Here is a 12,536-nt window from a genome sequence, read left to right on the forward strand (position 1 = left end):
TATAGTCAAATAAGATAGGCACCTATTAGCTCAAGTACAATCACTTGTCCGCAAAAACAGGCCGGTGACAAGTAATGACTAATGAGGAAGTCGAGAAAGCATGCTTTGGAACTAAACAAACAAAAAGCAGGCTTGTCTGTAAAAGTTAGTCAAATCACATTAGCAATAAAAGTCAGATCACGTATTTTGTTTCCAATCGCTATAACCATCGTACAAATGCAAAGCAGAGAACAATGCGAATCGACTGGAGCAAAAGAGGTGAAGGGCGACAATGAGAAGAGGTGACGGCAGATTGCAGATTTACAGACATGACCCCAGAAAAAGGACAAAAAAGACTACAAAGGCTCTTATGAGGAAGCGTAAATGGAGGCAGAAAGGATGGGTAGTATAATAAAAATGAGCCAGGTATTATTCAACTCAGGTAAAATCAGCTGTCAACAAAAGGAGGCTGGAGGCTGATGACAGGAAATATGAGCGGCGGATGAAGAAATCGAGAAACGATGCAGCCAAACTAAACAAACAAAATTTGTCCGTTGCAAAGACCTGGTAATTAAGGGTGTTAGTTTATAAGATTAGTTAATTATGAAACAATTAAATATTAAGCCCGCCAAAAGCAAAGAAGACAAGAGTAACGAGAAGCGGTCTTCTCAAGACAGAGCAACGTAGACAGATTAAGTAACTAACAATTAATAACAAGGTAATTAATTGCAAATCCCCAGGCAAAAAAAAGTAACAATATTAATTAATTAGTTAGCAATCAATTGTTAAAAAAGGGCAGCCAAATATGATTCGATCCGCAACCCCAAAAAAGAGGCTAAATTGTGGCTAATAACTACCCAGAGCCGGTAATTAAATGTGGCTTGTTGGGTAAAAAATTTCAATAACTATAAAATTCGGTAATAAAAAAGGAAATTGTCTGGAAATAAACTGCAAAATTAGGGGCTAATTAAAAAAGAACAATTTTAAAAAGTCGATAATTAAACTTGATTTGTTGGGCAATCCAAGATAAAGGTGAACATTTTCTTAATAAAATCTGGAAAAACAAAGGTAACTAAATGCGATTTTGTGAAGAGGCAAAAAAAAAAGGTTTTTTTTAATAGTTTCGAAAAAGTCATGAACTAAATGTGATTTGTTAGGTCCAAAAAAATAACAATTAAAAATGACATCATTAATTAGCTATTAACAATGAATAAAAGAATTGGTAATAAAAGTGTGATTGATTGGGTAAAAAAATGGAATTCAATTAAAAATAGATAAATAAATAGTTATAACAATTAATAGTGGAGAATCAATAATTAAACGCGGTGCGTAGCTTGAATAAACGATAAATGACACCAGCGGAAGCGCACTACATTGCTGATTGTTTATGTAGAATCAATACCAAATAAAGTTGTAATGAAAATTTGATAATAATAGGTGAATGCCTTCCCCTCTTATATTCGAAAAAAAATACGTGTTAATAATAATGAATATGTGTCAATTACAAGAATTTGATAATTAATTGTGATTTATTTGGAAACTACAAAAATGTTAATAATTGTAAGAAGTTGAAAGCTAAATGTTATGTGTTAGGTAATAAAAAATGAAATTATTGATAAGCTAACGAACAATTAATTGGAAAAAAAGTATTACTAAACGTCTGAGCAAAAAAAGAAACAAAGTCCAAAAGAATTGTTAAACGTTTGAGCAAAACAAAAAACAAAAGAATTCACGCGTGGGAATGGATGGCAATCAATTGGAAATTGGCACGGGTACACAAAAGGCAAAAGGATTGCTGAACGCCTGAGGGAAAAAAAAAAAAACCAAAAGAAACAAAGCAAAGCCAACCAAAGCCACGTGGGACCACAATTTAGCTGCAGACTTCCAAGCAACGTCCAAGCAAACAAAGAAAAGAAACAATCGGCTCGCGAGCAAATTCACATCACACGAAGCGGACGACCAAATTCACACGAGCGGACGATCATCAATCAACCAATACAAGCGGGCCACGTCAGCAATTGAAGCCCGATTGAAAACTTCCTCATTCCCCAATAGACTAGATATGTTAATGAAGACTAATAGTAATAGCCGTTAGATAACCCATCCCAACCCCATTTTCATTTTCAATTTTTTTTTCCTTTTAAAAAAATATTTTTCCCATTTTCCAATCCAAAACGCGCAAAACCACAGAAACAATTTCCGTTGCCCTTTTCTTCTTCTCACTGTATACTACTGAGTCCACACTTGCATTATAAAACTCCTTCTACCTCAACAATTCCGTTTCTCTCTTTTCATTCCTCCGATCAAATTCCGATCAGATCTCCCCGCGAAACCCTAGTCTCCTCCCTTCCCCTCCGCCGTTATACTGAAATTCCAGGCTCTTTTGTATACAGTTTCCGAGACTTCTTCGTGAAAGACTGCATTTTTAGGAGTTGGATTTTTTAAGAGAGCTGGGAAATTTGGTGGTGGTTCGGTTAAGACTTTTGGGTTTAGAATAAAATATTGGACCGACGGGTTTGTAATTAGTGGTTGAACTTCGGGCGTCGGTGGAGGAAATGCGGTTTATAATTTCAATTTAGTAATTTTGGTTTAAAGTGTTCGGGGTTTTTGTTTCTTTGTTTGGTACTATTTTTGTGGTTGGTGTGTTTTGTTGGATCTGATCGGTTCTATTACTGAAGAGGAAGAAGTGAATCCGATAGAACAACGAGTTTTTGGTATTTTGAATAAAGGTTGGAGAAAGATGCAGCAAGATCAACGCAAAAAGGTTGGTAGTTTGGCGTTCTTATTGATGTAAAATCTTATTTATACATTGAAGCGATTTTTTGTGTTAATTTTGTGTGCTAGTGTTGTAGAATTTTGAAGATGGAAGGAGAGATCTTGAGGAATTTTTTCCGAGCTTGCTTTGCTTAAAACATTTGAGTATTTAATTTTTTTTTTTTGGGTGGGGGGAAGTGGTTGTTTTTGGGTTTTTAAGGAAGAGAGGTCCTGTGCTGGGAGAAAAGAATCGATCTTGATCAAGTACTCTGAGGGTTTTATTTCTCTTTGGTTGGGAAGTTAATGCGTAACAGTTCTTTTGATGGTCGTTTTTCTTTTCTTTTCTTTTGGGTGCTTGCATTAACTCTTCTATGAACTTGTGGAAAAGATGGGGTGTAATTGAGGTGTGGTGATAATTAACTGATCAGAATTTAGGATTTTAACGGAGATTTATGCAACTCGTGGCAATGGGAAATGTAGATCCTGAGTGTGCTAAAATATAAGTTCTAGAAGGATTGTTGGCTGCAGAAACTTGTTTTCTTTATTGAATTTACTCTGGAAAGTTGTTGAGTCAAGAGTGTATTGAGTGATAAAGGATATGCTTGTCGCTGATCATTTGGTATTAAATTGTTGCTCTTATGCTTCAGCAACCAGGCTACTCCTTTCACCCAAGAAAAGAAAAACCTACAAAGTTACTAGCTTTGTTCCGTTGATAGATTTATTGATGCATCTGTGTGTTGGTAATTCAGTGGTGAAATGTGCTTGCAATATTCTGTGATTTCTTTCTTTGTACCTGCCAGTATTTGTTAGTGGTATCTTTTCTTCTTTTTGCAGAGTTGCTGTCGTGCTTGATTGTATGCTTTTGATTGTATATCTTTCTTCAATGCATTGTGAAATGAGATTTTTTCTCCCTTTCTCTCTTGTAAAACTAAATGCATTGCCACATGATGATTCAAAATCAATTTTTCCTTGCGAAGTCGAAGTTGAGTTTTTCATCCTTGAGTATAATACGTAACTAAGCTGCTTTCAGTATATAATGTTGTGGGGTTCTGATATTTCATGTTAACACAGTTTGTGTCTTGGTGAGTTTCTGGCATCGTGTGATCTTTCTCTTGTTTTACTTGCTTCATTATCACTATTTCCTGCTGATGGTAAAGTCCATCACCTTTGCTTAGTCAACAAAGATGTTATTATCTGACTTTTAATCATCTGATAGAGCTCCAAGGAGGCAGATTTTTTTACGGAGTATGGGGATGCCAACCGTTACAAAATTCTGGAAGTAATAGGGAAGGGGAGCTATGGAGTTGTATGTGCAGCCATTGACACACATACTGGAGAAAAAGTAGCAATAAAGAAGATAAATGACATCTTTGAGCATATTTCTGATGCTATTCGAATTTTGCGCGAGATTAAACTGCTTAGGCTTTTACGACATCCTGATATTGTTGAAATCAAGCGGATTATGATGCCACCCTCAAAGCGAGAATTTAGAGATATTTATGTCGTTTTCGAGCTTATGGAGTCGGACCTTCACCAAGTTATTAAAGCGAATGATGATTTGACGCATGAACATCATCGGTTTTTCCTTTATCAGATGCTGCGTGCACTGAAATATATGCATACAGGTTCGTGTAAGAGATATTTGATTTTATTTACGGAATGCATTCAATAAAGTAGATTAAGTCCATCAGTGAGCTTGCGAGTAATTTTCTCATGAAATTTATCTATTCTCTTACTGGTATTGATTTTGAAGCACGTAGCTGTGAATTTTCATCTCTTTAAGAGGGTTCTGATAAGTAGTTCCATTCTGATCTGATGCTCATTGGTTGCAGCGAATGTGTATCATCGGGATCTTAAGCCAAAAAATATATTGGCCAATGCAAACTGCAAACTTAAAATATGTGATTTTGGATTAGCGAGAGTTGCTTTTAGTGATACTCCTACAACAATTTTTTGGACGGTATGGCTTGCCCAGTCTCTCCCTCTCTCTCTCTCTCTCTCTCTCTCACACACACACACACACACACACATGGCTTTCTTCTTGTTTTTATGATTGCCAAAAGAAATTCTGAGATACTGATTCCTTTAATCCCCTCGGTGCTACCATGTAGGATTATGTTGCTACAAGATGGTATAGGGCTCCCGAGTTATGTGGATCCTTCTTCTCAAAGGTAGTGCTGCACTTGAGTATACTGTCTTTTCATGTGTATATGGCAGAATTAATCCTTTCCCAAGGTCCTTTGAGATACATGTGATATGTGGTGTGCATAGCCTTCATCTATTGTTACTTGGGCATGATATTGCTTTTCAACTGTAAGGCATTGTTATTGAATTGTCATTTGTTCCATGGTCTCTTGCACTCCCTCCATGCGTGAGTCTGTGTGTTTAGGTTAGAAACTTGCATGAATGTGGTATATTTGCTGCAAAAGATGAATGCTGGGGCTGAAAATGATTGTCCTATGTTGTCAATTTTCCGTATGCTTCTTATTGGATCTAGTAAATGTATTTATCTTTGTGTCATCCTCAAGTAAACCTGCTAAATTTCATTGATAAGGCATTGCATGTATGTCCCCTAGCTTTTTCGTTCTGTAAAATTGGGATCACATGAGTATGTTTTGCACACTTAGCATTGCAGCATAAATGAAAAAAGAATGGTTTCACTGGGTGTTCTATAATTTTCCTGTGAAAAAGAATTAAGCAGGAATCTACATTTTGTAATTGGTATGAAGCAGAGTGGCTAAATATATATAAATAAATATATATATATCTGTGTGTGTGTGTGTGATATATATATCTCTGTGTGTGTGTGTGTGAGCAATTTGTTTCCTGTGCCCCTTTTTTTGACTCTACATTGTAGTATGCTTCAAAATATGTGTCAATTGAAAGGCTAAGTAGGGTAAAACAGTGATTAACTTGGGAGTTCTTTGCATTGACTTCTTTTGTCATGAAGTAGAATTTGTGATTTTAATGCTTCAGTAACTCATTTCATTTCTGTCTGAAATGTATTCTGCGTGCATTAAGTAGTGATGTGTAGATTAAATAATTCCTTGTTCAGGGAGGATATTGAACTCTCCTGGAAGTTGAAATTTCTTTCTTCAGGTAACTGTGTTAGGTCTTGTATCAAATTTTGAATGTCTTATGACCATCTTTCTAATCTTGCTTGATAGTGTTGATCTGATTAATGTGGGCTTTGGCTTGCAGTATACACCTGCAATTGACATCTGGAGTATTGGCTGTATATTCGCTGAGGTACTGACTGGAAAGCCTCTGTTTCCGGGTAAAAGTGTCGTTCATCAGTTGGAACTGATTACTGATCTTCTGGGGACACCATCAGCTGATACGATATCTGGAGTATGTTATGTTTTTTATGCGATGTGTCACTAGTTGATAGTCAGGATTGGCTATTATCAATCAAGAGTGTGTTTGAACTTGTGTTCTGTTGTGGATGCAGGTTCGCAATGAGAAGGCAAGAAAATATTTGACTGATATGCGGAGAAAGCAACCGATTCCTTTTATTGAGAAATTTCCAAATGCAGATCCTTTGGCTCTTCGACTACTACAAAGGCTCTTAGCTTTTGATCCTAAGGACCGACCAACTGCTGAAGAGGTATTTTTTGCTTTCTCAGTCGAAATTGTTCAAAATGGAAGTTAATATGATTGTATTATTAGCACGGGAAGTACAGGCTAGAATTAAGTATTTATTTTGATTAATTTGGTTTTAAACTTGATTTATATGGTTTATTAGGCATTGGCTCATCCTTATTTCAAGGGGCTGGCAAAGATTGAGAGGGAACCTTCTTGTCAGCCAATCTCAAAGCTAGAGTTTGAGTTTGAGCGCCGAAGGGTGACTAAGGAGGACATTAGGGAATTAATATTTCGGGAGATATTAGAATACCACCCTCAACTGCTGAAGGATTACATGGCTGGAAATGATGTGGCAAATTTTCTCTATCCTAGGTTCTAACAACTCTCTGCTTCAAATTCTTTACTTTTTATGTGGTGATGTAATTTATTGGTATCAAGTAGTAATAGTGGAGTTCGTTTTTACTCTGCAGTGCTATTGGTCATTTTAGAAAACAATTTGCCTATCTCGAGGAAAATGGTGGCAAAAGCGGGCCTGTTATTCCCCCTGAGAGAAAGCACGTCTCTCTTCCACGGTAGTTTTTTGTTCCACTTCCTGTCTTTCTGTTCCATCAGTATGAATGTGTTATTTCAAGAGTACATTCTTTAACAATAAAACATTTGAAACTTTTTGTCCCTTTTTCCTGGTTTGTTGGCTTACATTAGTCTGTCACGTGTTTTTTAGGTCTACCGTCAATTCAAGCGTTATCGCTCCTAAATCAGATCAGAATGATTCTGCTTTTGATAATCGACGAAGCAGTCAAGAAGTTTCGAGCAGTGTTAATGTTTCAGAAACCATCTCTGGGACTCCAGCGAAGGTTTTGCGGGCACCACCACGTGTGCCACCAGGTATTCAAAGCACCCTCCTTCAAACCAAACCCCCCCCCCCCCCCCCCAAAAAAAAACCAAAAAAAAAAAAAACTGCTACCTCGTATGTTAATCAGTTTTCCCGGGGCAATGAACTTGGTGTTACTTGAAATGGAATCCGAAGTCTCTTTCCTCTCTCACAACTTTTTTTCCCCCTCTTATTGTGCCATTAATATTACTTGCTAATTTGTACTGTATATCAAGCAACCATTTTGTCTCCTTCCAGCTAACACACAACGTCATTACCTGAGCATGGATGGTTCATCATCAATTTGGATTTGTCAAACTATTTCTTCTAGTTGACTTCATGTGATTATTGTCTAATATGTATGGATGATTAGAATTGAATTTTTCAGATTTTAGTTGCATTCTGGTTTGAAATACAAGGAAACAGCTATTTTATTGTTGCAGAAAGAGAGGTGTGGTGCTTGAATTTGCAAGTAACCCTGTTACGGACGGGAAATTGTTTTGACATTTATGACATGATATGTTCATAGTTTGTCTTCAAGCCACTGTTTGCTTTTCCGCTCGGTTAAAAAACGTTATATTGGAACTCACTATTACTTCATGTATCTAGTGGGCATTTTACATGGTAGATTTGCTGGTCAGTGTGTATCTTGTTGCTTTGGTAAAGCTTTACTTTTCCAATTCTATCTTGGTCCTACTTTGTTTTTCTCATTAATATGATGGGTATTTTCAAAATTTTCTTGGTCTTTGTTAGTTGATCACTGTTACTGCGCTTCTCCCTGTACTGATGATACTCGTTCGTTTTCGTAGCTAAACCTGGAAGAGTTGTGGGACCTGTTATACCGTATGAGAACGTCAGAAACATAAATCATGCCCATGATGGAAGAGCGTACATTCAGAATCCCGTCCTTCCTCCTCAGGCCATGTCTCCGCAGTATTTCTTTAGGACCGCTAACACTTTGAAGAATCAAGATAAGCATGTTCCTGAAGCTGTCAAGAACTCCTCCGCTCAGGCAAAATTGCCGCATCAACACCACTACCCGCCTGCCAAGTCAACTCCTGTCATTACCACTGATATCAACAATCACCACCAGCAGCACAGCCTCTATTACCAGTCACAGGCAAAATCCGTCCAGTTAAATAGTCAAATTGCGCTTGATGCAAAATTGCTACAGGCACAGTCTCAATTTGGTGCAGTTGGCGCCGCAGCTGTTGCTGTTGCTGCTCATAGAGAGGTTGGTGCCATTCAGTATGGGCTGACTTAGGGGTTCTTTGCTGTCTGGCCGGATTAGGGGGTGCATTGAACTATAAAATTCAGAGTATCCTGAGACTTGAGAGATGGTTACTTCTTGTTCTCGAGTCGCTGTAAAGTTTATTCTTATGTAAAATTGATTTTAAGTAATAAAATAGGTTTTCGTCGTCGAGTTCTTCGTTTAAATTGAAATAATGCTCCACTTTAAGCTTTATTTGTTTGATATAATACTTTTGCACAAGATAAGACAAACTCTCTTGAATTATGAAGTGGTTTTTCAGAGAATTCAAAGTAACAGGAAAGAGATTTTCTGCACCCAATCACTCTCTACTTGATCTGTTTATATAGGAAAAATTATTTAAAAAATAAGTGAAGTTATTATTAAAAATTTGTATAAATAGATTCAAGGTATTGTGTATAAATTCATGTACTTTAATTCATGCATCACATGATTTTATGATCAAAGATATGAATCTATCATTACATTCATGGAACTCCACATACATGAATATATTCATGAAACTTTCAAGTTTATGAATGAATATACATTTATCACAATGTATATATATATCTTAAAATCACATTATAGACAAATTTGGAAAATTTTCAACACATAATAGAGTGGAAAGGGCGACAGGAAATACAGAGTGACCAGAATCAGAGAATATCATGGAAGCATCATTATGTGTATGATTTGGACATTGACATTCAAGACCTTTAAGAGTCTATTCCTAAAGAAATTTGGGATAAAATACCAAAAAAATTTACTGTGATTTGTCGAATGTTTAATTTAATTTCCTTTGATTTGGAAACCTACACTATAGTTCGCTGTGATTTCAATTAAATTAAAAATTAAACAAAAATCATCCAATCTAATGGTTGTATATGAAATGTTAATATTGCCTCTACTATACGTGAAATGCCTTCTGTTCAATTTTCAATTTAGTTGAAATTGAAGGGAGGTATAGTATAGTTTTTCAAACTAGAGAGAGTGAAATTAAATATTCGGCAAATCATAGGGAGTTCATTTCTACATGAGCAATATTGACATTTCATGTACAACCGCTACATTGGATGTATTCCATTTAATTTTTAATTTAGTTGAAAACGCAGGGAGTTATACTATATATTTTCAAAATAGAGAGAGTTCAATTAAATATTGGTAAATCACAGGAGTTTTTTAGTATTTTGGTCAAGAAACTTTTAAGTACGGAAAATTTGATAAATGATTGGATAAGAAATGAGGAAACAGCAGACCAGATATTTTTTTACTGACATCCGTGTTCCTCGGGAATATTGTTCCTCTGGAACGACAATATCAAAGTCGCTAACTGTCCATTCTGCAATTTCATCCTCGCTCCCAAAAATCTCTGTGCCCACATTGATCGACGGCCAATATCTCTTTGCCGGTGGGGAGCCAGGATCCTGAGGAACCAAGTAGTTCAAAGAAGAAGCCTCATAAATGGATAGAATACTTGTTTTTGTTACCTCACTACCGTTGATCGAGCAGTTACCTTACTCTTAGTTAACATGAAAGAAATGATGAATAATAAAGTGAAAAGAAGTAGGCAATATAGGACCAGAGAGAGATTGGTCGGTCGCTGATCTTATGAGGATCAGAAAGAAAAAAAAAAACAAAAAAGAAAAGGTTGTTAGTAGCAGGTTAGCAGCTGTAGCAGTAATTACTGGAGTACCTGATAGAAGTAAAGTGCCTGTGACAATCTGCCAGCATCAAGTTCCCAAGTTTTTGGATAACCAATCCAACCTTCACCTGCCTCTGTTGGATACCCATAATCACTCCAAACAGGATGAGGCAAAATCTGCAGAATTTCTTGGGGCTGTGGATTACTGTAAGGATCACAAAAGCTATGGGGCTCCCCTGGATGCTTAGCATTGCCTGGAGAGCAATATAGGTGGTATGCCTTGTATGGGAAATTTTTCTCGTCTGTGCGGTGTACACGAGTGCCATTGGGAAAAGTATGGTAGAGAGGACAAGAGCCTAGACTACTTGGATTGCACCATGAGTATACCTCAGGATTTAGGATCATTTCGCTGTATCTAGTGACATCAGTTGTCACATCTCCATCGCAAGGCTTTCCATTGTTCTTCCAACAGCCACCGATGTCCAAAAGATAGAATTGACTTCTTCTACCCCCTCCTCGCCTTACATCTAGTGTCAACTTGACTTTGAAGTATGGTGATTTTGGAATCTGAGGGGAATAAAGGAAAAAGAAAAAGAGAAAACACAGAGCATCAAGACTCTTTACCAAGTAGAAGATGCCATAAGATATTAAACCTCTAGGCGTTTGCAAGTGGTAGCAGTTGAAATATTAGTGTGAATGTAGGAATTTGATCATTTGGATGAAGGAATCATACCACTCGTAAAATTCCTCTGGTTTCATAGTGGTATCCCCCAGAGAACCCTTCTGTAGTGTCTGCCCGAAGGTAGAGCATTAACCAGGGATACTTTGGTGATGTTTTGAGTACGTGGTGAAAATTCCAACTGGCTTTTCCCACTACCTTCTCCCAAGTTACTGCATAATATGAAGTGCCATTTTGTATAGTTGTCTTATTCATATCACAATTCAGATCCCATGTTCCATAAAAGCTTCCCCTTAGTGTATGAGAACCTTGGTATCCTTGAACACTGGTGTAGTTATGGTACATTGATGGCATGTTCATGCAACCTTTTCCGAAGCATGGAAAGACAGACTTTCGAAAAGGACTGGCTTTCTTGCCATTGACAGGGCAAATTGCAGCCAGAGTATCCATGTTGCCATTTTTCAGCATTATTTTCCAGAACTGCCAAGGTTTTGATTTGTCTTGCACTTGACATATGCTGCCTAAATATAGCTCCTTCCATGCTGCATATTGATTGACATCTAGTTCCCCGATCCCTTGCGAAGGGGCACTCGATACACCAAGTGCATTGTCTTTCTCGCCTACCTTGTGAACTAAGCTGACTTTCCAATCCCAAGTTGAATTCAAAACAATGTAACATAATCGATCATCAGTAAATCACCAGCGAAAAGGGATCATTCAAGTACAATGAAAACATAAAATTCCCAGTAAAGAACAGATGAGGCGATAGCAGTAAATTAGCTACTCACTTGGTGATGTAGAATAATTGACATCAAAGCAATCTGCTTTCCTAGGACTTCCCATCCTCGGAGCTTCTTCACCAACCTCGTTGCACTGATTCCATGCCTCAATTGCCAATCTAAGATCATCCATCCTCATGCCAGGATCGCCAATAGCTGAAATGTGAGCTTCCTCCGTAGAAACTAGCAATTCCATCATTGAAATCAGGACTACAAATTTACCAGTATAAATCCACTGAAACATGGCTGCCTTAGTTAATTACCAGCCTTTATTATTTGTCAGATGCTTCCGTTTTAATAAGCTAAAAGAATCTCTCCACAAAAAACTTCTATCATGAAAGAAATATAGATGTGCTCTTCATGAATTTCTCTTAGTCTTCTCCTTAAGTTCAACAACTTGATGGAAATTGATGTGTGAGGACTGAGAACCTCATTGACTTTGTTCTTGTTCCCACTCAAAACTTTGTAAGTAGAAATTCAGAATTGAGGATTACTTGTCCATAAAATATTCGTTGACTGGAAAATATCAAGGTCCACTGGGCTTAGCTTGATATAGATTCCGTCTTCTTCTGTTGATAAGAGCCAAAAGCACCCCATGAGTTCATAGCTTTCTAATGGTGGCTTGCCTGTTATGATACATGATTTGATTCCATGGGGAAGATTATAGTACATGTTGACTTTTTAGCCTGCAATTACTTCCACCTTCTATTTTCTACAACATTATTTAGTGAGAATTGCTTGCTGCCAAGAAAAGAGTTGCTATCGAATTACTCTGACTTTAATTAGATTTAAGCAACCTTGCATCTTCGTGAAGTGCAAGAAAACAATTAAAACCGTTCAGGGTTTTAGTTGATAGCGACCAAAACATCTTTTGCTACCAAAATAATGGACAGTTTTTCTAGTGATCTTAGCTCAAATGACCATAGATGAGATTGATTAAATTGATTCTGCAAATTTGACGCATGTCAGCTAAAACATTTGATAATTAACTGAGG

General features: G+C 37.1%; 2 protein-coding genes across 3 annotated transcripts; one reads left to right on the plus strand and one right to left on the minus strand.

Annotated features, from left to right (window-relative positions):
- Window positions 1-2,173: 2,173 nt before the first annotated feature.
- On the plus strand, window positions 2,174-8,626 carry LOC113770194 (mitogen-activated protein kinase 19-like). The gene is made up of 10 exons (XM_027314588.1): window positions 2,174-2,743; window positions 3,950-4,358; window positions 4,566-4,693; window positions 4,845-4,904; window positions 5,935-6,084; window positions 6,185-6,340; window positions 6,479-6,690; window positions 6,789-6,890; window positions 7,040-7,203; window positions 7,999-8,626. The coding sequence occupies exons 1-10, from the start codon at window positions 2,720-2,722 to the stop codon at window positions 8,451-8,453; spliced, it is 1,860 nt and encodes a 619-aa protein (XP_027170389.1). The 5' UTR covers window positions 2,174-2,719; the 3' UTR covers window positions 8,454-8,626.
- A 962-nt stretch (window positions 8,627-9,588) lies between these two features.
- LOC113770195 lies at window positions 9,589-11,769 on the minus strand. 2 transcript variants are annotated; one of them, XM_027314589.1, is made up of 4 exons: window positions 11,551-11,769; window positions 10,817-11,403; window positions 10,135-10,650; window positions 9,589-9,865 (listed from the first exon to the last, which is right to left on the minus strand). In XM_027314589.1, exons 1-4 carry the CDS (start codon window positions 11,738-11,740, stop codon window positions 9,644-9,646), a joined length of 1,515 nt encoding a protein of 504 aa, XP_027170390.1. In that variant the 5' UTR covers window positions 11,741-11,769; the 3' UTR covers window positions 9,589-9,643. The 2 variants fall into 2 exon arrangements, with proteins under 2 accessions (XP_027170390.1, XP_027170391.1); XM_027314590.1 differs by having other exon boundaries at window positions 10,817-11,399; window positions 11,547-11,769.
- Between the last annotated feature and the right edge of the window lie 767 nt (window positions 11,770-12,536).

The sequence above is a fragment of the Coffea eugenioides genome, chromosome 5, assembly GCF_003713205.1.
Source record: "Coffea eugenioides isolate CCC68of chromosome 5, Ceug_1.0, whole genome shotgun sequence".
In the NCBI taxonomy this organism is placed as follows: Eukaryota; Viridiplantae; Streptophyta; class Magnoliopsida; order Gentianales; family Rubiaceae; genus Coffea; species Coffea eugenioides.

What these genes read in the sequence shown, in the direction of transcription:
- LOC113770194 (XM_027314588.1), top strand. Translation starts at nt 2,720, where the DNA reads ATGCAGCAAGATCAACGCAAAAAG. An exon ending in AGCAAGATCAACGCAAAAAG is followed by an intron (nt 2,744 to 3,949) that starts GTTGGTAGTTTG and finishes ATCATCTGATAG; the next exon opens with AGCTCCAAGGAGGCAGATTT. An exon ending in GCAAATTTTCTCTATCCTAG is followed by an intron (nt 6,691 to 6,788) that starts GTTCTAACAACT and finishes TTTACTCTGCAG; the next exon opens with TGCTATTGGTCATTTTAGAA.
- LOC113770195 (XM_027314589.1), bottom strand. Translation starts at nt 11,740, where the DNA reads ATGATGGAATTGCTAGTTTCTACGGAGGAAGCTCACATTTCAGCTATT. An exon ending in CAATTATTCTACATCACCAA is followed by an intron (nt 11,404 to 11,550) that starts GTGAGTAGCTAA and finishes GGGATTGGAAAG; the next exon opens with TCAGCTTAGTTCACAAGGTA. An exon ending in CCAGAGGAATTTTACGAGTG is followed by an intron (nt 10,651 to 10,816) that starts GTATGATTCCTT and finishes TATTCCCCTCAG; the next exon opens with ATTCCAAAATCACCATACTT.